This window comes from Mirounga leonina, unplaced genomic scaffold, assembly GCF_011800145.1.
Source record: "Mirounga leonina isolate KUSES-001 unplaced genomic scaffold, KU_Mleo_1.0 Mir_101664, whole genome shotgun sequence".
Lineage (NCBI taxonomy): Eukaryota > Metazoa > Chordata > Mammalia > Carnivora > Phocidae > Mirounga > Mirounga leonina.
In genome coordinates, this window is record NW_023270175.1 from 19,266,101 (window position 1) to 19,292,312 (window position 26,212).

The 26,212-nt window shown below is 38.2% G+C and overlaps 2 protein-coding genes across 3 annotated transcripts in view; one reads left to right on the forward strand and one right to left on the reverse strand.

Annotated features, from left to right (window-relative positions):
• Positions 1-2,487: 2,487 nt before the first annotated feature.
• SMARCA1 (SWI/SNF related, matrix associated, actin dependent regulator of chromatin, subfamily a, member 1) overlaps positions 2,488-26,212 on the reverse strand; it is a 776,730-nt gene continuing 753,005 nt past the window's right edge. For both annotated transcript variants that reach the window (XR_004679785.1, XR_004679781.1), the window contains one exon: positions 2,488-2,654. The gene's annotated coding sequence lies outside the window, so the exon portion shown is untranslated. The remainder of the gene's footprint in view (positions 2,655-26,212) is intronic.
• On the forward strand, positions 18,775-19,152 carry LOC118012842 (60S ribosomal protein L31-like). Its single transcript, XM_035008389.1, has one exon. The coding sequence runs from the start codon at positions 18,775-18,777 to the stop codon at positions 19,150-19,152; it is 378 nt and encodes a 125-aa protein (XP_034864280.1).

The following is a 26,212-nucleotide window of genomic DNA, read 5'->3' on the forward strand; positions in this document are numbered from 1 at the left end:
GACAGCTCTATTCCTGATCTTATATTCTTCTGTATTGTTCCAGAGTTTATGATAGCCATGTATTACTTTTATAATAGTTTTTAAATTTCCAAAACTAAAGAGCACATTGCCAATATTTGAAACCTCCTTTATGTTTCTTCTAATTGCCTCCCTATCATTTCACCAGAGATTTACAGAGTCGATCTCTTTTACTAGCCTGAATATTTTGTTAATCATTCTCTCACTTTTTAAAAGTAGTTTTATCACTCAAATCCATATCCCTAAAAAATACATCACTTATCAATTTTTAAACATTACAAAACTAAAATTATACTATCTGTATTTATCTAGGGCATGCTATTTTTTTGGTAAATGCCATGATTTTTAGATGTACCTATGTTGATGTGTATAGCTGTGGCTTACTCATTTTTCATTCATTGCATGATTTTCCCCAATATATTTATAGATATTATTTGTACATTCATATTTTCCCAGGTTTTTCCACTTACAAACAATGCTGCTATGAACATTCACGTACATGCACATGTTTGCATTTACTGGGTAAAAAAATTATACCAATCCACATTCCCAACAACAGTAGATTAGGGTTCCCATTATGCCATATCTTCACCAATACTTGATATTAACTGATTATAATTATTTCTCAGTTGATTATTGCAAAATGAGAGCTCTTTGCTGTTTTAACTTGCATCTCCATGATACAAGTTAGTTTCTAAAGGAAATAACTTTATGCTTCAATCAGACATGTGTAATATTAGAGGTACAAATATTTAACTCCCTAACAAATTCCTTGGGGTACTCTTCACAAACACCCATAGGTGGGAAGGAATGAATCCTGTGTTTGCTGACCAAGGGCTTAATGAATTCAATCACATAATAATGATATTGACCATATGTCTGCTTTGAGTATTTTAAGTATTTTAAGTTAATTCCACATTCATTTCACAGAAGAGACAATGGAAACTGAGTTTAACAAATTTTTCCCAATCACACCACTGGCTTTTTGACAAAGATGGGGCCACAAAATAATTAAAAGGCAAAACTAAAAGCAAGCTTGGAATTTGCCTCTCCCAACCCTTCACTTTTGAATAGAAAAAATATAGAAAATAGCATAGAAGTGATTTATTCAAGGTCATATAGCCAGTTTATAGTTGAGCTGAAAATAGAATACAAATCCAGTCATCTTCTCAGTATACTCCAACCCTCTGAGAATAAGCCTGTGAAAGAGATTCAGGATGGAAATCTATGACATGAGGATGGGTGTGGATAAAAGAAATGGGCCTTAGAAACAGGAAATTAATCAGTAGGCTCAGGTCAAAAAGGCCATTGCCCTGGAGTGCTTTTGACATAATTGAGAGATGGTCTCAATGTTCCTGTCCACAGTTGAGGCACTAAACTCCCAGGAGTGTACCAAGTTAGACTGATCAATGAAGGATCATGCTTTCTAATGGGGGAGTCACCAACTATAGAGTAACCTGCCAGCCACCTTGATGTGGGTTTCTAAAAGTCATTGTTTTAAAGCAGGCACCATTGCACTGGCTGAAAATACCTCAGTCAGATTACCATGCTCTTAATTAGCCATGCATGATGGCAATCAATTAAGGATGGCATAAAAGCCAATAGAAATAATGCAACTCTCATTAGGGATTTCTCATTTGTTATATGAGTGTATCTACTGGGTGAGTTCCCATTAAGGCAAACTGGGGCCTATTATTTAAGCTATTTCAGGAGAGTGCTAGGTTATCTTTCCATTTGACATTTATTGTACCTGGCATAAAGGTTAAAAACAATTATGTTCATTTGGAATATTTATTATCTTATGATATTCAAGCAGGGCCATTATGTTTGTTTTCTTCTCCTTATCAAAGCTGGTCAAGGAGAGACTTTTTAATGAGCTTGAGCTAAATAGTAAGGAAATTTTCCCTTTCCTGCACTCAGAGAGATAAACCTGGAAATAAACCTGGTAATAGAGATACTCTGTAAAAGATTTAGCTCTGAGACTTATTATTTATCATTTGCATATTGCTGCAGCTGCACATGCACTGGGCCAGTTTTCACTGTCTGAAAGAGTCATATTAGCATTCCCCAGGAGAGCACAATCAAATTGGGATTTAGAGGGGAGTTAGAGGGAGTTAGAGGGCCTGGCTTCAAGACCTTGCTCTTCTACCAACCTCCTGTATGACTTTGACAACTCCATTATTCCAGTTACTCAAGCCAAAAAACCTTGACTCCTCTCTTTCTCTTATACCCTATAGTCAAGCCTTTAACAAATCTTGTTTGGTTCTACCTTCAAAATAAATCCAAAATTTGATAACTTCTCATCTCATCCACTGCTACCAAGATGGTCCAAGCCAACATCATCTCTAGGCTAGATTAATATCATAGCTTCATAACTGGTTTGATTAGTCAGGGTTCTCCAGAGAAACAGAACCAATAGGAAATATATAAGATATACAGGAAGAAGCATATTATGAGGGATTGACTTACTTGATTATGGAGGTTGAGAACTTGTATGATCTGCCAACTGTAAGCTGGAGGCCCCAGGAATGCTGGTGGTGTAGTTCCAGTCCAAGCCTGAAGACTTGAGAACCAGAGTGCCAGTGATGTATGTCTCAGACTAAATTTGAAGGTCTGAGAATCAGGAGTGCCAATGTCTGAGGGCAGAAGATGAATGTCTTAGCTCAAGCAGAGAAAGTAAATTTGCCCTTCTTCTCTTTTGTTCTATTCAGGCACTCAACCAATTGGATGATGCCCACTACAATGATGAGAGCAAATCTTTACTCAGTCTACCAATTCAAATGCCAATCTCTTCTCTTCAACACAGTTGGTTAAGCACCATCATAGATACATCTAGAAATATTTTTTTTACCAGCTAATCTGGGTATGCCTTAGCCAAGTTGGCAAATAAAATTAACCATCACATTGATCTTTTACTTTCACTTTCACCCCCCTATCTTCAACAATGTAGCTAAAATCTTAATCCTAGTCAGATGCCACTTCTCTGCTCAAAATCTACATATATTCCTCATTTTACTCATAGTTTTCCAATGGCATTATAAACCCAGTGGCATCTGGTATTCCATTACCCACTTCCTTCATCTCCTACTATCTTCCTCCTCACTCACTTTACTTCATTTTGTCTGTTGCTGGAACATGTCTGCTCAGGCTTTTCATGAACAGTTCCCTCTGCCTGAAAATGTTTTCTCCTGGGTGTATCGAAGGCTCACCCCACCCTTTTCAAATCTTTTCTAAAATTTCAACTTCTCAATGAAGCCTACTCTCATCACCTTATTTAAAGTTTTGACTCTTTCCACCTCACACTCCCGATTCCCCTTTAACCTGTTATCCATTTGTTAGTCTTTTTTCCATGGCATTATAAATTGCTAGCATTAATATGTTAGTATAATTGTTAGTACAGTTAGTCTGCATTTTTTATGTTTTGTTCACTGATGTATCTCAAGTGCCTTCAATAGTGCCCAATACAAAGTAAGGTAGTTATTTGCCTAACTTAATGATATTTCTCCAATTTGGACTTCAATTTCTCCATCTGCATAATGATATAGTTGAACTGGTCCAGAGGTCAGCAAACTTTTTTCTGTAAAGGGCAAGATAGTTAAGTATTTTTGCAGCCATCCGGTCTCTGTCACAACTATTCAACTCTGCCACTGTAGCATGAAAGCAGCCATAGACAATAAATAAATGAATGGGGCATGGCTGTTCCAATTACAATTTATTTACAAAAACAGGCAGAGGGCCAGATTTGGCCCCAAGACATAGTCTGCCAACACCTGAACTAGATGATCTTTAAGAGCTAATTTGAGGGCGCCTGGGTGGCTCAGTTGGTTAAGCGACTGCCTTCGGCTCGGGTCATGATCCTGGAGTCCCGGGATCGAGTCCTGCATCGGGCTCCTTGCTCAGCGAGGAGTCTGCTTCTCCCTCTGACCCTCCCCCCTCTCATGCTCTCTCTCTCTATCTCATTCTCTCTCTCAAATAAATAAATAAAATCCTTAAAAAAAAAGCCAATTTGATTCTGATCTGTGGCTTTGGCATATGAAGGAACAGATTTGTTGTTATGAGATTTCTTTTTCTGTCTTTCATGTCACAACACATAAAAACACACAACACATAAAAACTACCTATCCTGCTTGTGATTAGACTACACAAAGAAAACAGGATAAACTAAGCAAAGTGCCAGGATGCCAAACCACTAAACAGTATTTTATGTGCTTAAGTCACTATCTCCTTTCTATAAGATAAAAATAATATCAGCTTCCTCAGTGGTTTCCTTCATAGCACACCACATGCTGGTACATAATCATCAAGGGGAGGTTCCTACTAGATAATGTACCTGTAGAGTAAAGAATGTACCCTTGCTCAGAAAGAGGTCTGGCCTTTGCGCTTGGTTTCTGGGAGGTAATCTCTAAGCCCCTGGAATATCATGCCTGATAAGAGTGTCTTTGTTTACCTGGGGGCCTTGGCCACTGGACAGACTAACAATGTGATTTATGACAGGGACTTTGGGCCTTGCAGTGGACACCTTACCTCAAGAGGAATGCAGACTAAAGGTCCTCTATGCAGCATCAGTTCTATCTCTGGAGGGCCTGGAAACTAAGGGTCCATCATGTGGGCAGACAAACATGGAGCCCTAATAAAATCTATACACCAAGACTCAGGCTAACTTCCCTGGATGAAAACACTCTGTGCATATTATAACATATTGATGCTGATAAAATAATACTGCCAATGACTCCATGGGAAAGGACAAATGGAAGCTCTGAATTTGCAGCTTTCCTAGACTCTGCCTCATGTAACTCTTCCTTTGAATGATTTTAATCTTAATCCTTTCCCTGTAATAACTCATAATCTTTACTACAATAGCTTTCAGTGAGTTCTGTGAATCCTTTTAGCAAATCATTGAGAGTGGTTTTGGAAACCCCTCAAACTTGCAGTTGATGTCAGAAGTGAGGGCAGATGGGTTGGCCTGGTGGTGGGTATTAAAGAGGGCATGTACTGAATGGAGCATTGGGTGTTATAAGCAAACAATGAATCAGGGAACACTACATCAAAAACTAATGATGTAATGTATGGTTAACATAACAAAACAAAACAATAAAAAAAGAAGTGAGGGCAATTTTGTGGACTATGTTCCTTCAAACTCTACGGTAATCTATTCTCTTAGCCAAGGAAAGGGGAAGATCTTTCTTAAGCTTCACCTGCCCTCTCACCCTCAGGTTCCAAAGTCCTAATGTTGAGGTCATGATACAGTAATGCAGGATCTCTGATTGACCGGTAGCCACCAAAGGAGATCTTGGGGGCATGTATCCCAGCATTATATCACAGAAGCAGATTTAGCCAGATCTAGGTGTTTTCATTCATTCTCATTCTCTCATTCAACCTCTCTCTCTTTCTCCAACCCCCCACCCTGCCACCTTTATCTCCCTCCATTTCTCCCTCTCTATTTTTCTTAAGGTCGATTAGGCCATTTAAAGTATCACATTAATACAGCCAAATTCAACTGTTTATCCACTCCAAACATTTGAAAAATATGTACTATTGGAAATGTCTATCAATTAATGAACAATTGAATAAAACAATCACTTAATGCAATTTAGCCTTTAATATGATGTTTATGGTGTTTTTCATGACATGGAGAAATAATTCTAGCTTACTGGGGCAATGCAGAATTGGAAGTTTATATATAGTGTATCAACTGTGTATGTTTACATATATTTATATAATGCAAATAAAAATGAAGGAAATAAAACTATTAACAGTAATTATCTCTGGTTTTAGGATTATAAATTATTTCTTTTATTTTACATATTTTCTGAATTTTTAGCCTTTGTTACTTTTACAGACATAAAATTTTATTTTACAAAGTAGAAAGCTTATTGATGTCCACAAGGAAGACAGTACCTGTCAGTGGCACAAATCCTTTCTCCTTTAGGAGACATATCACATAGTGTGATATGTTCTGGTCAGCCACTAGTGTGTCTGTTTTTGGAGGGTCAGGGGCCATGTCTCTTTCTTTCACTCTTGAACCCTATCACCTCACACAGAGCATAGTTCAGAATAAACTTTTCCTCAATAAATTTCTGCTGAATTGCAATTACAATGGTAAGAAATGTCAACCTGGTTTACAAAGGACACAATGACACTCCTCTAAGAACCTTGCCACTGCTCTGTTGGCCTGAATATATCCAAGATGACTACTTGTCAATTTATTAAGTGAGAAGTGTTACAGAACACAGAAGAGAAACACGTTGCTTAGTGCAGCCCAAATTATCTTTTTCTGTTGAAAGCACCATGTCTCTCTGGACTGCCTAGTTACCTTCTTCCCTAATACCCAATTAACAGTGTGTTAAACACCATTCCTGTAATAGCTTTAACCTCAATCACTGATTGCCCTGTGGCTTTCAAACTCTTTCCACTTACACAAATGCCAAGTCATATTGTTCTATTTCTTGGAACTACTCAAGTAGAACAAAATATGTTTACTGCTATGGGAGCCAATTCTTAACATTTCTTATGACCCCTCGTGGGGTTTCTGGCTCAGTGACCTCACACTTATACACAATGTTGCTCATTTGTAAGGTCCTCTAAAGCCCTAATGAATCTCCTGTCCATCTTCCAGAGTGTTGGCCATGTAACCAAAATAGGCACCACTTTCCACAGGTTTTGTGGACAGTTTTGAGAAACTTTCCAGCAAATTCTTGGACCTTTATCACCTCTCTCTCCTTTAGAGAAGCAGCAGGAAGTACAAGGATTGTTTTTACATCTTTCCTTGAAGAAGTTGGCAGTACTCTAGGGATATAATGAAATGGCTAGTTAATAACTCAACTTGCCCCCAAATGACCACTGTGTGAAAAATCAATTTTAGGTACTTTAGAGGGGACACAAAGAAAATAGAAGATGGAAACCTCCTTTGTCCATGCCCCTGAGAACCTGACAATCTAATTTTGCCCAAGTACATAAGTACAAGAAAAAGGTTGATTGTTCCTCGCCAAGAACTGGAAAATGCATAATTAGAAAGTCAACTAAATGATATTTTCTGGGAAAAAGTACAGTCAATGAGAAAGAAGAATAACCATGCTACTAATCAAGACAGGTTTACTGGAGAGGTGAATCTGTGTACAGAGCTTCAGGGAGGGAAGGGAAATGATGTGATAGTGAGGAGCATGTGGTTTAACATATAATGATCAGGTAGAAAAAAAATGTTGAATTAAGAACGTTATTGCCCAGGGGCGGAGCAAGATAGCGGAGGAGTAGGAGACCTGGATTTCGTCTCCTCTCAGGAATTCAGCTGGATAGGGATCAAACCATTCTGAACACCTACAAACTCAACAGGAGATCGAAGAAAACAAGAGCAACAACTCTTCCATCAGAAAAGCGACCACTTTCTGGAAGGTAGGACATGCAGAGAAGTGAATCCAAGGCGATATTTGGGAGGCTAGATGGTGGGGGAGGGGCCTCCATCAGCCGCTTCTGGCAAGTGATAGAACCACAGAGCACAAAATCGGAACTTTTAAAAGTCTGTTCTGCTGAGGGACGTCACTCTGGTGGCTAAGCGGGGGATGGAACCCTCCGGGACAGTGTGGTCTCAGGACCCTCGGGGTCACAGAAAGACCGGGGGTGCCTGAGTGTGGCAGAGCTCCCAGGTAACGGAGCAGGGAAGCTGGCTGCAGAGGCGGAGCCCAGGCGCGGGCTCTCAGCTCGGGGTTGCCATAAATTGTGATCCGCGGCACAGTAGGGCCACTGCTCCCCCAGCAGGGACCCAACAAGCGGCAGATCCAGGGAGACTCACCGTCCTCCCCCGGGAGGAGCAGCACGGGAGCACACTGCAGGGATCTCCTGGGTTTGGAGACTCCACCCGGGGTCGGGTGCCAGAGATAGAAACGCTCGGTCACAGGCCGGGTGAGCAAGGAGTGCGGCCGGAGACCGGGGAGACGGGAGTGACTGACGGCTTTTCTCTGGGGGGCGCACTGAGGAGCGGGGCCCCAAGTTCTCGGCTCCTCCGGGGCGGAGATTGGGAGGCTGCCATTTTCACTCTCCGCCTCCAAAGCTGTACGGAAAGCTCGCAGGGAACAAAAGTTCCCGAGAGCAAACCCGAGCAGATTACTTAGCCCGGACGGGGCAAGGGCGGGCAATTCTGCCTCCGGCAAAGACATTTGGAAACCACGGCAACAGGCCCCTCCCCAGAAGATCAGCGAGAACAGCCAGCCAAGACCAAGTTTACCGATCAATGAGAATGGCAGAACTCCAGCGCTAGGGGAATACTGCACACAAAATTCATGGCTTTTTTACCATGATTCTTTAGTCTTTCAAAGTTAATTTTTTTTAACTGTCTTTTTTTTTTTTTAATTTTTCTTTTTCCCTTTTTCAACCAACATCTTATCAATCCCTTTTTTTAAAAAACATTTATATTTTTCATTTTTAGAGTCATATTCTATCCATTCATAGTAGTTACCTGTATTTTTGGCATATATATATAAGTTGTTCTCTCTTTAAAATTTTGAGATAGTTTCTTCTAACAGATCAAAATATACCCTAAATCTCTAGTATATGGTTTTTTCTACTCCCCTCCTGATCACATTCTCTTCCTTTTTTTTTCTTTTTTCTTTTTTTAAATCCTCTTCTTTCTTTTTTCAAACAACTTCTTATCAATTCCTTTTATAAAATTTTTTTATAATTTCCATCTTTACAGTCATATTCCATCCCTTCCTCATATCAGCCCTTATTTTCGTACATATATAAGTTTTTCTTTCTTTAAAATTTTGGGAGGCTCTTTCTTCTAAAAGACCAAAATACACCCCAAATCTACTGTGTGGCACTGATCTATATACCAGCCTGATCATATTTGATCACATTGTGCTTTTTTGTTGTTGTTGTTGTTGTTTTGTTTTGTTTTCTTTGTTTTTGTTTGTTTTTATCTTTATCTTTAGCTTCTTCTTTTTTTTCTTTTTCCTTTTTCTCTCTTTCCATTTCTTTTTCCACTGCTTCAGGTCTTTTCTGATTTGTTTAGAGTATATTTTCTGGGGACATTGTTACTCTGCTAGCATTTTGTTCTCTCATTAATCTATTCTCCTCTGCACAAAATGACAAGACAGAAAAAATCACCTCAACAAAAGAACAAGAGGTAGTACCGATTGCCAGGGACCTACTCAATACGGACATTAGTACGATGTCAGATCTAGAGTTCAGAATCATCACTTTAAAGATACTAGCTGGGCTTGAAAAAAATATGGAAGTTATTAGAGAAACCCTTTCTGGAGAAGTAAAAGAGCTAAAATCCAACCAAGTAGAAATCAAAAAGGCTATTAATGAGGTGCAATCAAAAATGGGGGCGCTAACTGCTAGAATAAAAGAGGCAGAAGAGAGAATCAGTAATATAGAAGACCAAATGATGGAAAATAAAGAAGCTGAGAAAAAGAGAGATAAACAACTACTGGATCACGAGGGCAGAATTCAAGAGATAAGCAATACCATAAGATGAAACAACATTAGAATAATTGGGATCCCAGAAGAAGAAGAAAGAGAGAGAGGGGCAGAAGGTATAATGGAGCAAATTATAGCAGAGAACTTCCCTAATTTGGGGAAGGAAACAGGCATCAAAATCCAGGAAGGACAGAGATCCCCTCTCAAAATCAATAAAAAAAAGTCAACACCCCGACATCTAATAATAAAACTTACGAGTCTCATAGACAAAGAGAAAATCCTGAAAGCAGCTCGAGAGAAGAGATATGTAACCTAAAATGGTAGAAACATTAGATTGACAACAGACCTATCCACAGTGACTTGGCATGCCAGAAAGGACTAGCAGGATATATTCAGAGCACTAAATGAGAAAAATATGCAGCCAAGAATACTATATCCAGCTAGGCTGCAATTGAAAATACAAGGAGAGATAAAAAGCTTCCAGGACAAACAAAAACTAAAGGAATTTGCAAACACAAAACCAGCTCTACAGGAAATCTTGAAAGGGGTCCTCTAAGCAAAGAGAGAGCCTAAAAGCAACATAGACCAGAAAGGAACGCAGACAATATACGGTAACAGTCACATTACAGGCAATACAATGGCACTAAATTCCTATCTTTCAATAGTTACCCTGAATGTAAATGGGCTCAATGCCCCAATCAAAAGACACAGGCTATCAGACTGGATTAAAAAACAAGACCCATCGATATGCTGTCTGCAAGAGACTCATTTTAGAACCAAAGACACCACCAGATTGAAAGTGAGGGGGTGGAAAACCATTTACCATGCTAATGGGCACCAAAAGACAGCTGGGGTGGCAATCCTTATATCAGACAAATTATATTTTAAACAAAAGACTGTAATAAGAGATGAGGAAGGACAGTATATCCTACCTAAAGGGTCTATCCCACAAGAAGATCTAACAGTTGTAAATATCTATGCCCCTAACATGGGAGCAGCCAATTATATAAGCCAATTAATAACAAAAGCAAAGGATACATAAACAACAATACAATAATAGTGGGGGACTTTAACACCCCCCTCACTGAAATGGACAGATCATCTAAGCAAAAGATCAACAAGGAAATAAAGACTTTAAATGACACACTGGACCAAATGGACTTCACAGACATATTCAGAACATTCCATCCCAAAGCAACAGAATACACATTCTTCTCTAGTGCCCATGGAACATTCTCCAGAATAGATCACATCCTAGGTCATAAATCAGGTCTCAACCGGTACCAAAAGATTGGGATCATTCCCTGCCGATTTTCAGACTACAATGCTTTGAAACTAGAACACAATCACAAGGGGAAAGTTGGAAAGAACTCAAATACATGGAGGCTAAAGAGCATCCTACTGAAGAATGAATGGGTCAACCAGGAAATTAAAGAAGAATTAAAAAAATACATGGAAACCAATGAAAATGAAAACACAACTATTCAAAATCTTTGGGATGCACAAAGGCAGTCCTAAGAGGAAAGTATATAGCAATACAAGCCTTTCTCAAGAAACAAGAAAGGTCTCAAATCACAACCTAACCCTACACCTAAGGAGCTGGAGAAAGAAAAGCAAATAAAGCCTAAACCCAGCAGGAGAAGGAAAATAATAAAGATCAGAGCAGAAATCAATGAAATAGAAACTAAAAGAACAGTAGAACAGATCAACGAAACTAGGAGCTAGTTCTTTGAAAGAATTAACAAGATTGATAAACCCCTGGCCAGACTTATCAAAAAGAGAAGAGAAATGACCCGAATCAACAAAATCATGAATGAAAGAGGAGAGATCACAACCAACACCAAAGAAATACAAACAATTATAAGAACATATATATTTTTTAAAGATTTTATTTATTTATTTGACAGAGAAAGACACAGCAAGAGAGGGAACACAAACGGGGAGTGGGAGAGGGAGAAGGAGACTCCCCGCCGAGCAGGGAGACCGATGCGGGACTCAATCCCGGGACTCCAGGATCATGACCTGAGCCGACGGCAGTCGCTTAACCAACTGAGCCACCCAGGCGCCCCAATTATAAGAACATATTATGAGCAACTCTAAGCCAGCAAATTAGATAACCTGGAAGAAATGGATGCATTCCTAGAGATGTATCAACTACCAAAACGGAACCAGAAAGAAATAGAAAACCTGAACAGACCTATAACCACTAAGGAAATTGAAGCAGTCATCAAAAATCTCCCAAAAAAGAGAAGCCCAGGGCCAGATGGCTTCCCAGGGGAATTCTACCAAACATTTCAAGATGAATTAATACCTATTCTTCTGAAACTGTTCCAAAAAATAGAAATGGAAGGAAAACTTCCAAACTCATTTTATGAGGCCAGCATTTCCTTGATCCCAAAACCAGACAAAGACCCCATCAAAAAGGAGAATGACAGACCAATATCCCTGATGAACATGGATGCAAAAATTCTCACCAAAATACTAGCCAATAGGATCCAACAGTACATTAAAAGGATTATTCACCACGACCAAGTGGGATTTATCCCTGGGCTGCAACGTTGGTTCAACATCCCCAAATCAATCAATGTAATACAATATATTAACAAAAGAAAGAACAAGAATCATATGATCCTCTCAATAGATGCAGAAAAAGCTTCTGACAAAGTACAGCATGCTTTCTTGATCAAAACTCTTCAGAGTACAGGCATAGAGGGTACATACCTCAATATCATAAAAGCCATCTATGAAAAACCTACAGCGAATATCATTCTCAATGGGGAAAAACTGAGAGCTTTCCCCCTAAGGTCAGGAACGCAGCAGGGATGTCCACTATCACCACTGCTATTCAACATAGTATTGGAAGTCCTAGCCACAGCAATCGACAACAAAAAGAAATAAAAGGCATCCAAATCGGCAAAGAAGAAGTCAAACTCTCACTCTTTGCAGATGATATAATACTTCTATGTGGAAAACCCCAAGGACTCCACTCCAAAACTGCTCGAATTCATACAGGAATTCAGTAAAGTGGCAGGATATAAAATCAATGCACAGAAATCAGTGGCATTCCTATACACCAACAACAAGACAGAAGAAAGAGAAATTAAGGAGTCGATCCAATTTACAATTGCACCCAAAACCATAAGATACCTAGGAATAAATCTAACCAAGGAGACAAAGGATCTGTACTCAGAAAACTATAAAATACTCATGAAAGAAATTGAGGAAGACACAAAGAAATGGAAAAACGTTCCATGCTCATGGATTGGAGGAACAAATATTGTGAAGATGTCAATGCTACCTAGAGCAATCTACACATTCAATGCAATCGCCATCAAAATACCATCCACTTTTTTCAAAGAAATGGAACAAATAATCCTAAAATTTGTATGGAACCAGAAAAGACCCCGCATAGCCAGAGGAATGTTGAAAAAGAAAAGCAAACCCGGCGGCATCACAATTCTGGACTTCCAGCTCTATTACAAAGCTGTCATCATCAAGACAGCATGGTACTGGCACAAAAACAGACACATAGATCAATGGAACAGAATAGAGAGCCCAGAAATGGACCCTCAACTCTATGGTCAACTCATCTTTGACAAAGCAGGAGAGAATATCCAAAGGAAAAAAGACAGTCTCTTCAACAATGGTGTTGGGAAAGTTGGATAGCCACATGCAGAAGAATGAAACTGGACCATTTCCTTACACCACACACAAAAATAGACTCCAAATGGTTGAAAGACCTCAATGTGAGACAGGAGTCCATCCAAATCCTAAAGGAGAACACAGGCAGCAACCTCTTTGACCTCAGCCGAAGCAACTTCTTCCTAGAAACATTGCCAAAGGCAAGGGAAGCAAGGGCAAAAATGAAGTAATGGGACTTCATCAAGATAAAAAGCTTTTGCAAAGCAAAGGAAACAGTCAACAAAACCAAAAGACAACCGACAGAATGGGAGAAGATATTTGCAAATGACAGATCAGATAAAGGGCTTGTATCCAAAATCTATAAAGAACTCATCAAACTCAACACCCAAAGAACAAAGAATCCAATGAAGAAATGGACAGAAGACATGAACAGACATTTTTCCAAAGAAGACATCCAAATGGCCAACAGACATATGAAAAAGTGCTCAATATCACTCGGCGTCAGGGAAATCCAAATCAAAACCTCAATGAGATACCACCTCACACCAGTCAGAATGGCTAAAATTAACAAGGCAGGAAACGACTGATTTTGGTGGGGATGTGGAGAAAGGGGAACCCTCCTACACTGTTGGTGGGAATACAAGCTGGTGCAACCACTCTGGAAAACAGTATGGAGGTTCCTCAAAAAGTTGAAAATAGAGCTACCATATGATCCAGCAATTGCACTACTGGGTATTTACCCCAAAGATACAAAAGTAGGGATCCAAAAGGGTACGTGCACCCCAATGTTTAAAGCAGCAATGTCCACAATAGCCAAACTGTGGAAAGAGCCAAGATGTCCATCGACAGATGAATGGATAAAGAAGAAGTGGTATATATATAGAATGGAATATTATGCAGCCATCAAAAGGAATGAGATCTTGCCATTTGCAACGACGTGGATGGAACTGGAGGGTATTATGTTGAGTGAAATAAGTCAAACAGTGAAACACATGTATCATATGATCTCACTGATATGAGGAATTCTTAATCACAGGAAACAAACTGAGGGTTGCTGGAGGGGGGGTGGGAGGGATGGGGTGACTTGGTGATAGACACTGGGGAGGGTAGGTGCTCTGGTAAGCGCTGTGAATTGTGCAAGACTGTTGAATCTCAGATCTGTACCTCTGAAACAAATAATGCAATATATGTTAAGAAAAAAAAAAAGAAGAAGAAGGTAGCGGGAAGGGAAGAATGAAGCGGGGGAAATCGGAGGGGTAGACGAACCATGAGAGATGATGGACTCTGAAAAACATACTGAGGGTTCTAGAGGGAGGGGGGTGGGAGGATGTGTTAGCCTGGTGGTAGGTATTGAGGAGGGCACATTCTGCATGGAGCACTGGGTGTTATGCACAATGAATCATGGAACACTACCTCTAAAACTAATGATGTAATGTATGGGGATTAACATAAGAATTAAAAAAAAAAAAAAGAACGTTATTGCCCAGAGAGCTCTGGTGGAGTGCCACAGGTAGAGACATGGCCTAGCATCAAAGAGCAGCAATACCAGAAATTTTCTAGAACTTACAACATAACAATAAGACCTGAACAAGACTGTATCGGAGTGCCAGAGATCTCTGAAGGTTGAAAGAAAGCTTACTGTATTGATCAGTGTTATAAAGGTTTATAGAAAACTATTGCCTCTTTCATTGCTACTTCTGAATGGGCATTTACCTATCTCAACCCACATATATCTTAACTGTGTCTACTTCTCATGCCTCTAACTCCTCACAGACCAACTTGTGCTCTGCTTACCAACATGATGCTACTATTATTACTAATCATAATAATACAGTCAGTTCCAAAATTAATAACTTTACACTAATCTTTTCATTGACTCATTACAGCAACACTTTGAGGTAGGTTCCTTTATTATACTCTATTACACAACTTGGGTAAGAACACCTAGCTGAAGGTGGAACTGAAACTTGAGTCTGTGTCTGTCTTAGATCAAAGTCCAGCCTCTTATTCACTGTTGTATAGTTTTCCAGTTACATCAAGGAATTATAATTTCAACATCTTCCCATATCCACTCCTAGAAATTATTATAAAATCAAAACAAAGCAAAAAAAAGCCTTTATAAGCTCAATTTTTAGAGAAACCAGTATGGTAGAGACTGCAAATTCTATTTCCTTTCCAAAATCTATTTCCTTTCCTTTATGGACAAAAAGCTAGACTATACTTCCAAGGCTTACTTACAGTGAAATATGAGTATATGATTGTGTTCTGGACCATGGGTGGTGGATATAATTGATATACACTACACCTAGGCCCAACCCACAAAATCCTCCCATGTGTCCCTACTTTTTCATCCGATAACTGTCAATAGGAGACAGATGATCTATTTGAAGATTCAGAGGCCCTAGTAGATGGCAAAGTCACAAAATAGAAGGAGTCTGGGGCCTTAACAAGCACACAGAAGTCTGCCCACTGATCAGAAATACCTATATTGGGCTCTGCATGCATAGGACACTTTTACCATGTTAGACCACTACAATTTGGGAGTTTGTTAAGGAAATAACTGCCTAAAGATTAGATTTTGTTTTAATTATGAGGCCACTTATGTAAATAAAAATGAAAGCCAAGATGAAGTAAATAATTTTCTATAAAAATGTAATTTATCAAAACTGACACTAGAAGAGAGAGAAAAATCCAAGCAAGCTGATTTCCACTAAGGAATTAGGGAAAGTTATCAAAGACCTGCCTCTCCACTCCCCTAAAAGTAAAATAAAATAAAATGAAAATGGAACAGATAGTTAAAGAACAGATCATTTTAAAGGGGATAAAGAGAACATAAAATTCCAAAATCTTGCATACAGAGATGTTTTAGAAATGTATACTTAATTTCATTATAATTACTTCTCCTAAGTTATTTTATAAATTTAACATGTCTGAATAAAGTTAGCATTTTTTATGGAGAAAACTAGACAAGTAGTTTCCAGAATTCATATAAAATTAAACAAACAAGATTTCCTGGGGAGAAAAAAAAAAACTCTGAAAAATAAGAACTGTAAGGGACAGACCTATCATATATTCAAAGTTTTTATAAAACTATGATAATCAAAAGTGTAGTACAGTTATACAAATAAGCAGATAATTGAAAAAGAATATAAAGTCTATAAATAAGCCATAATGCATGGGGGAAAACTGTTCAATAAATAATTCTAAGACAACTGAATAGTCATCTGTAAAAGTTAAATTGGAACCATACTTCATGTATATATCCAGATAATCTCCAAATGGATTAAATATTAAAATATAAAAAAACAAAAAATGGAACAAAACATTCAATCCACTTATAAATTTAGCTGAAAAATTCTAACTATAACTCAATCCAGAAGCTATAAATTTGACTATATTCAAAAATTAAGTATTTTTTTCTTTTAGATGCTAGTGTAAATGGGATAGTTTCTTAATTTCTTTCTCAGTTTATTGCTAGTGTATGGAAATGCAACTAATTTTTGTACATTCATTTTGTGTCCTTCAACTTTACTGAATTTATTAGTTCTAACAGTTCTTTTTAATGTGGTCTTTAGAGTTTTCTTTATATAAGATGATGGCATCACAAACAGGGACAATTTTACTTCATCATTTTAATTTGGGTTCCTTTTATTTCTTTTTCTTGCCTATTTGCTCTGGCTAGGATTTCCAATATTATTTTAAATATAAGTGGTGAGAGTGGGAATCTTTGTCTTATTCCTGATCATAGAGAAAAAGCTTTAACTTTTCTCTATTGAGTATAATGGTATCAGTAGGCTTTGGGTTATATATGACCTTTATTATGTTGAGATACTTTCCTTCTATTCCTAGTTTGTTAAGAGTTCTTATCATGAACAGGTGATGAATTTTGTCAAATGTTTTTTCTGCATCTATTAAGATAATCATATGATTTTTATTCTTTATTCTATTAATGTTCTGTTTGGCATTAATTGGTTTTCATATGTTGAAAGATCCTTGCACATCAGGAATAAGTCCCATTTAGTAATGGTGTATGATCTTTTTAACATGCTATTGGATTTGGTTCTCTAGTATTTTGTTGAAGATTTTTGCATCTATTATTCATTAGAGATACTGAGCTGCAGTTTTCTTTTCTTATGCTGTATTTGTTTCGTTTTGGAATCAGGGTAATGCTGGCCTCATAAAATGAGTTTGGAAGTATTCCCTCCTCTTCAATATTTGGACAAGGATTGGCATTAATTTTCCTTTAAATGTTTGATAGAATTCACCCAGAAGGCCATCTGGTCCTGGGCTTTTCTTTACTGGGATTTTTGATTACTGATTCAAACTCCATACCAGTTACAAACCTGTTAAGATTATAAAATTTTGATGAAAGAAGTTAAAGACATAGACAAATGGAAAGACATTCTGTGATCATTGATTGAAAAACTTAATATTGTAAAAAATATCCATACTGTCCAAAGAAATCTACAGATCTAATGAAATCACTATAAAATACCATTTCTTATAAAAATAGAGAAACAATTCTAAAATTTATATGAAACTACAAAAGACCATGAATAGCCAAATCAATCTTGAGAAAGAAGAAGAAAGCTGGGGGCATAACACTTTCTGATTTCAAAATATATTACAGAGCTACAGTAATCAAAACAGTATTGTACTGGCATAAAAACACACATATAGACCAATGTAAATGAATTGAGAGCCCAGAAGTAAGTCCATGCAAATATAGTCAACTGATCTTTGACAAAGGTGCCAAAAACACACAACAGGCAAAGGATAGTCTCTTCAAAAAATGGCATTGCAAAAAGTGGATAGCCACATGCAAAAGAATGAAACTGGATCTTGATCTTACCCCATACACAAAAATTAACAAAATGTGTTAAAGACTTAAACCTAAGACCCAAAACTATGAAACTCTTAGAAGAAAACCTAGGGGAAAGCATCACGACCTTGGTCTTGGCAATGATTTCATGGATTGGACATAAAAAGAAAAAGCAAAAACAACAACAAAAGTAAACAAATGGAACTAGATCAAATTTAAAAGCTTCTGCATAACAAAGGAAACAACCATCAGAGTGAGAAGGCAATTTATGGAATGGGAGCAAATATTTTCAAAACATAGATCTGATAAGGGGTTAATCTTCAAAATATGTAGGAACTCCTACAACTCAGTGGCAAAACAAAACAACAACAACAACAACAAAACCCTAATAATCCAATTTAAAAGTGGGCTAAGGACTTTGGATATTTCTCCAAAGAAGACATAGAAAGGCCAATAGGTGTATGAAAAAAATACTCAGTGTTACTAATCATCAGGGAAATGCAAAGCAAAACTACAATGAGATCTCATCACACATCTGTCAGGATGGTTACCATAAAAAATACAAAAGAGAAGAAGCATTGGCAAGGATGTGGAGAAACTGAAACACTTACACACTGTTGGTGCAAATGCAAAATGGTGCTAACACTATGGAAAATAGTATGGAGATTCTCATAAAATTAAAAACAAGAATTTTTTTATAGGCCAGTAATCCACTTCTGAATATTTATCCAAAAGAATTGAAATCAGAATCTCAAAGACATTTTGGCACTTCCATGTTCATTGTGGCACTACTAAAACAGCCAAGAGGTGAAAATGTATGGACAGATGAATGAATAAAGAAAATATGGTATGCTTTCCAACCAAGGCCCAGCAGAATGGCTCCTGCAAAGAAGGGTGGCAAGAAGAAAAAGGGCTATTCTGCCATCATTGAGGTAGTGACCAGAAAACTTAGCATCAACTTTCATAAGCACATCCATGGAGTGGGTTTCAAGAAGCATTCCCCTCAGGCACTCAAAGGGATCCGGAAATTTGCCATGAAGGATATAGGAACTCCAGATGTGCACATTGACACCAGTCTTGACAAAGCTGTCTGGGCCAAAGTAATAAGGAATGTTCCATGCCATATCCATGTGCGGTTGTCCAGAAAATGTAATGAGAATGAAGATCCACCATACAAGCTCTATACGTTGCTTACCTATGTACCTGTCACCACTTTCAAAAATCTACAGACAGTTAATGTGGACAAGAACTAATCACTGATTGTCAAATAAAGGTATAAAACTGAAAAAAAGAAAAGAAATTGTGGTTTATTCATACACTGTAATATTATTAAGCCTTAAAAAAGAAGCTAATTCTGCAAAATATAGCAACATGGATGAACCTTGAGGACATTATGTTAACTAAAATAAGCCAATCACAGAAAAACAAGTAGTGTATGATTCCACTTAAATGAGGTATCTAAAATAGTCAAAATCAAAGTGTTGAATAGTGGTTAACAGGCCTGGAGGAGAGGGAAATGGGGAATTACTAATGAATAGGTATAAAGTTTCAGTTAAGCAAGATGAATAAGCTCTAGAGATCTGTTGTACAACATTGAACCTATAATCAACAACACTATATTGTTCACTTAAAAATTTAAGTGTTCTTACAATAAAATAAAAATTATTTTTTATTTTTGTACTTCAAAACCCTCTTATTCCTGCAGTCATGGGAAACACATCATGCACTAGTCGGTTACCACCCTCTGACCCAGGAAGGTATTTCACTTCCTTTAGAAAATCCAACCTAGGCTATTGAGACACTCAAAATTCCCTGAAGATCCCATCCTATTTACAGAGATGTTGAATGTGTAGAGATTGCTGCTGCCATCGCACCTACAATCCTGAAATGTTAACGTGCCTCTAAGTTTCACTGAACCACCATGTCTGAGGACTAGTGGGAGGGCAGCAGCTTCTGAAATGGGAATTCAAAAGATTCATCTGGATAACAAAAAGAGGCAGGAAACTAGTTCCAGAAGATTGCTACTGGATCCAAAGTATACCATTTTTGTATGCGGGGGGATGGGGGGGGGGGGGGGGGTGGAGACGGACCTTCTTTTCTTTGTTCAGCAAAATGTAAACATCTCCAGAGCCTCCCACCCTTACTTCTGGTGGCTCAATCTGTGCTCTCCGCTTGTAATGACTTTGGCTTTAGAGATTAGCACAGGTTTAAGGCTACTGAGTTTGTTTATTTCTGTTTTATTTCCCTTGGAATCATACAGAATGTGCATAGAGAACAGTCCTGACCTTTGAGCTGCATAATGCTTTTATGATCAGTACCACAGGAAATGCATAGCTTTATCATTTCTAACATTTAAAACAATCTTATACACACCGCTGGTAATGTTGCTGTTGGCCTGTAGATGAAGAGATTGAGGCCATTGCTACTGAATCTGTAATGGTCCTCTGGTATCTTTCTGGAGAAAAAATGTTACTTCTAGATAATGGCAATAGAGCTTAAATCTCTGGGATCTGAGCCCAGTACCTGACAGAAGCCTCTGTAATCATAATTTTCACTTCCAGCTAATTTGATTCTCACAACCAGCCTTGAGGCATATAGGGTAAAGTTTAATATACTTCATTTTTTTTGGAAGTATAATGACTAATTTTTTTTTAATTTTATTTTATTATGTTGTTAATCACCATACATTACATCATTAGTTTTTTTTTTTTAAGATTTTATTTATTTATTTGAGAGAGAGAGAATGAGAGACAGAGAGCATGAGAGGGAGGAGGGTCAGAGGGAGAAGCAGACTCCCCGCTGAGCAGGGAGCCCGATGCGGAACTCGATCCGGGGACTCCAGGATCATGACCTAGGCTGAAGGCAGTTGCTCAACCAACTGAGCCACCCAGACGCCCTACATCATTAGTTTTTGATGTAGTGTTCCATGATTCATTGTTTGCGTATAACACCCAGTGCTCTCTCTATTCAATACATGCCCTCTTTAATACCCATCACCAGGCTAACCCATCCCTCCACCCCTCTCCCCTCTAGAACCCTCAGTTTGTTTCTCAGAGTCCATAGTCTCTCATGATTCATCTCTGCCTCCGATTTCCCCCCCTTCATTTTTCCCTTCCTACTATCTTCTTTTTTTATTAACAGATAATGTATTATTTGTTTCAGAGGTACAGGTCTGTGATTCATCAGTCTTACACAATTCACAGCGCTCACCATAGCACATACTCTCCCCAATGTCTATCACCCAGCCACCCCATCCCTCCCACCCCCCACTGCCCAGCAACCCTCAGTTTGTTTCCTGAGATTAAGAATTCCTCATATAAGATCATATGATACATGTCTTTCTCTGATTGACTTATTTCACTTAGCATAATACCCTCTATTTCCATCCATGTCATTGCAAATGGCAAGATTTCATTCCTTTTGATGGCAGCAACTTCTTCCTAGAAACATCACCAAAGGCAAGGGAAACAAGGGCAAAAATGAACTATTGGGACTTCATCAAGATAAAAAGCTTTTGCACAGCAAAGGAAACAGTCAACAAAACCAAAAGACAACTGACAGAATGGGAGAAGATATTTGCAAATGACATATCAGATAAAGGGCTAGTATCCAATATACTTCATTTTTAAGGAGAGAAAAGAAGAGAGAAGTGACATGCCCAAGCTCACACAGCAGTGTTTTGATAATACAAAAAATGTCTTGGGTCTTGTGATTCTCACATGTAGCTCATTTCAGCAAACATTTGTCTGGCCCGTTTGCAGCAGTTGCTCAGATGAGATGGAATTTCATTCAAAATTAGTAGTGTCTCCATGAGTCAACCATACTCTCCTTCCTCTTGGGATGAATGTATCTTTAAGAATGCCCAGGTTCCTATAGGTGCCAAGATTCTTGGAGATTAACTGAATTGGGAGAATTTACCAAGATGCCAACATTGAGATCAAGCAGTTTGGTGAGACTTACCCACCTCTACATTTCCATTTCCTTATTTATCATTTCTCCCCCTTCATTGTTCACTGGTTAGCAAATAAATGTGTATATTTTCTTTTCTCTCATTTTGTCTCCCACTGCCTTTAACTGTTTGTCTCACTGCTCAGACTTCCAGGGGCATTTTGTAATCTCTCCCGGAGACATAGATAAGTCTTTCTCCCTGTCCCCAGCTCTTTTCTTCATTATTTCCTGCAGAAATTAATTCCAATTTATTATCTTCTACTGGCACCAGTGACAGCCAACAATCCCACATCAAGATGCTACTCTTTCTTTAGAACCCAGGGATCTCTGTATATATCTGCTTTGAAATTTGTTGACCCAAAGGTTTATAGCTCTCTTTCTTAGGATTGTTTCCTTAAGTCCTGATAGAGTGGAGATTATATTTAATTTCCATTGGAAAATTATTCACAAGTCAGCCAGATAATGACTCAGATGTGAAACCAAAAAGCAAAAAGGGCAGCCCTTCAAATCTGAGAGGGAGGCCAGTATGTGAGCAAAACTGAAAATGAAAATACTATCCCTCAACCATGCCCTCCTCCAAATCAGAAACACATAAGAAGGTTCTTAACCTTTATCCTATTATCAGGAAACTTCAAAAAGAAAGGTAATCAAAAGAATAATTGGTCAAAATTTTCAAGCACTTCCCAAGACATACTAATTCTACAGCTTGTTAAAATAGAGCCCTAAAGTTAAATAAAAAGGGAATTAAAAGATCATCCTTGGGCTGCCTGGCTGGCTCAGTCAGTAGGGCATATTACTCTTGATCTTGGGGTCATATGTTCAAGCCCCACAAAGGGTGTAGAGCTTACTTAAAAAAAAAAAGAATAAACAGATCCAAAAAAATTTTATAAAATAAAATATCATCCTTGTCTACACCCTAGTCTTCACACAGTATAGTCCTGTATATATGAGAATTACTTGCCCATTGTCAAAGATGTTCAGTAAGGTTCATTATGCAATTTTCTGTGGGACTGTCTGCAATTAGGCAAAGACATGAAAGTTGACTTATTTTTTTATTAGTTTCAGAGGTAGAGTTTAGTGATTTCAGTTGCATATAATACCCAATGCTCATTACATCAAGTGCCCTCTTTAATGTCTATCACCCAGTTACCCCATCCCCCCACCCATCTCCTCTCCAGCAACCCTCAGTTTGTTCCCTATAGTTAAGAGTCTCTTGTGGCTTATCTCCCTCTCTAATTTCATTTTATTTTATTTTTACTCCCTTCCCCTATGATCCTCTTCTTTGTTTCTTAAATTCAACATATGAGTGAAATCATATAATAATTGTCTTTCTCTGATTGACTTATTTCGTTTAGCATAATATCCTCTAGTTCCATCCATGTCATGGCAAATGGTGAGATTTCATTTTTTATGGCTCAGTAACATTCCATTGTATATATATACCATATCTTCATGAAAGTTGACTTAAATCACACCAGCTATATGGACAAAAACTCCAAACATAAATCTTATCCAGACTGATAGAAGACTAGTTTTAGAAATAGAATTATGTTTATGTTTAGAAATAGAATATGTTTCTTTGTTGAGTGACAGGCTCAGTCATAGGATTCAGAAATAATAAAGAGGAGTAAAACAGAGCCTTGTCCCTAGGGGCTCACAATCTATAGGGGGAGATCCATATTAAGAATCTGATAGGATGGGGCACCTGGGTGGCTAAGTCGGTTAAGCATCTGGCTCTTGATCTTGGCTCAGGTTATGATCTCTTGGGATAGAGCCCCACACAGCAGGTTCCATGCTCAGCAGGGAGTCTGCTTCAAGATTCTCTCCCTCTGCCGCCCCCCCCCCCCAGCTCGTGCTTGCGCTCTCTCTAAAATAAATAAATAAATAAATAAATAAATAAATAAATAAATAAATAAACAAACAAACAAACAAACAAACAAACATTTGGGAAAAAAAAGAATGTGATAAGCATTGTAATAGTAATTTGAACAAAATTCTGTGAAAGTAAACAGAAAAATCAAATCCAGATAAGAGAATTGGAGAAAGATTTGTGGCTGGATCTTGATGACTACACTAGTGTCTGCTAGGTAGAAGAGTAGGAGAAGATGCACCATGGTTCAGAAAAAAACAAAAAGTGTGGGTTTCTGGGGAACAAGTACATCTATGTGGCCTATTTTTATAGATTATTTCAGTGGCAGAGATGAAATCTGATTGATGATAGGAACCATACTGTGGATGGCCTTGTATTCCATGATAAGGATTTAGTATTATATACCATAGGCAGGTTTATGACAGAGAATTACATGGTCATATTTGCATTTTAGAAAAATCACTCTGAATTCCAAATGGAGGCAGGACTAAAGGAAAGAGATTAAAGAATGTATCACAGAGGCCAAGTTGTCAAGTACCTGCATAGAGCTGTTCAGTGGGTGAGGAAAACTAGCAATGCTGAAGGATGGAGTTCAGTACTGATGAGGACAAGATTCAGGAAAAAATAATAAGAAAATATGAGGTAGAAATAAAAAATGCAAGGAAGAAGGACAAGAGAAAACAATAATGCTAAAATTAAGTGTTTACCATGTGCTAGGCACAGAACTAAATATTTTATGCATATTATCTCATATAATCTTTTTTTTATTATGTTATGTTAGTTACCATACAGTACATCATTAGTTTTTGATGTAGTGTTACATGATTCATTGTTTGCATAAAACACCCAGTGCTCCATACAATATGTGCCCTCCTTAATACCTGTCACTGGGCTAACATATCCCCCCCACTAAAACCCCAGTTTGTTTCCTGGAGTCCATAGTCTTTCATGGTTCATCTCCCCCTGACTCTGCCCCTCTTTGTTTTCCCCTTCCTTCTCCTAATGTCCTCCATGCTGTTCCTTATGTTCCACAAATAAGTGAAACCATATCATAATATATTTTCTCTGCTTGACTTACTTCACTTAGCATAATCTCCTCCAGTTCCATCCATATTGATGCAAATGTTGGGTATTTATCCTTTCTGATGGCTGAGTAGTATTCCATTGTATATATGGAACCCATCTTCTTTATCCACTCATCTGTTGAAGGGCATCTCGGCTCCTTCCACAGTTTGGCTATTGTGGACATTGCTACTATGAACATTGGGGTGAATGTAGCCCTTTTTTCACTACATCTGTATCTTTGGGGTAAATGCCCAGGAGTGCAATTGCTGGGTCATAGGGTAGCTCTATTTTTAACTTTTTGAGGAACCTCCACACTTTTCCAAAGTGGCTGTACCAACTTGCATTCCCACCAACAGTGTAAGAGAGTTCCCCTTTCTCCACAATCTCTCCAGCATTTGTTGTTTCTTGCCTTGTCAATTTTTGCCATTCTAACTGGTGTAAGGTGGTATCTCAATGTGGTTTTGATTTGTTTTTCCCTGATGGCTAATGATGTTGAACATTTTTCCATGTGTCTGTTAGCCATTTGTATCTCTTATTTTGAGAAGTGTCTGTTCATGTCTTCTACCCATTTTTTGACTTGATTATTTGTTTTGGGGTGTTGAGTTTGAGAAGTTCTTTATAGATCTTGGATATCAGGCCTTTATCTGTAGTGTCATTTGCAAATATCTTCTACCATTCTGTGGGTTTGCCTCTTAGTTTTGTTGACTGTTTCCTTTGCTGTCAGAAGCTTTTTATCTTGATAAAGTCCCAAAAGTTCATTTTTGCTTTTGTTTCCCTTGCCTTTGGGGATGTGACTTGAAAGAAGTTGCTGTGGCTAATGTTGAAGAGGTTACCGCCTATGTTCTCCTCTAGGATTTTGATGGATTCCTGTCTCACATTGAAGTCTTTCATCCATTTAGAGTTTATCTTTGTATATGATGTAAGAGAATGGTCGAGTTTCATTCTTCTGTATATAGCTGCCCATTTTCCCCAGCACCATTTATTGAAGAGACTGTCTCATATAATCTTTTCAACAACCTGATGAAGTAAGTATGATTAGCCAAATTTACAGATGGATAATCTACAGCACAAAGAGACTATCTTGGGGTGCCTGGGTGGCTCAGTCAGTTAAGCATCTGCCTTCAGCTCGGGTCATGATCTCAGGGTCTTGGGATCTAGCCCCTCATCGAGCCCTATATCAGGCTCCACACTCATTGGGGAGTCTGCTTCTCCCTTTCCCCTGCCCCTCTCCCCGCTCATGCTCACTCTTGCATGCACTCTCTCTCTCTCAAATAAATAAAATCTTTTGCCCAAGGTCATGTAAGAAGCGAGTGGTGAAAGCAGGATTCCAATCTCCACTCTTAACTACTTACCTAGAGAAAGCAAGAGTAACAGCAAGAGTACAGAGAAAAATGTGACACAATAGAGGAAAAGAAAAGAAACAAAAGGGA

What these genes read in the sequence shown, in the direction of transcription:
- LOC118012842 (XM_035008389.1), top strand. Translation starts at nt 18,775, where the DNA reads ATGGCTCCTGCAAAGAAGGGTGGCAAGAAGAAAAAGGGCTATTCTGCC.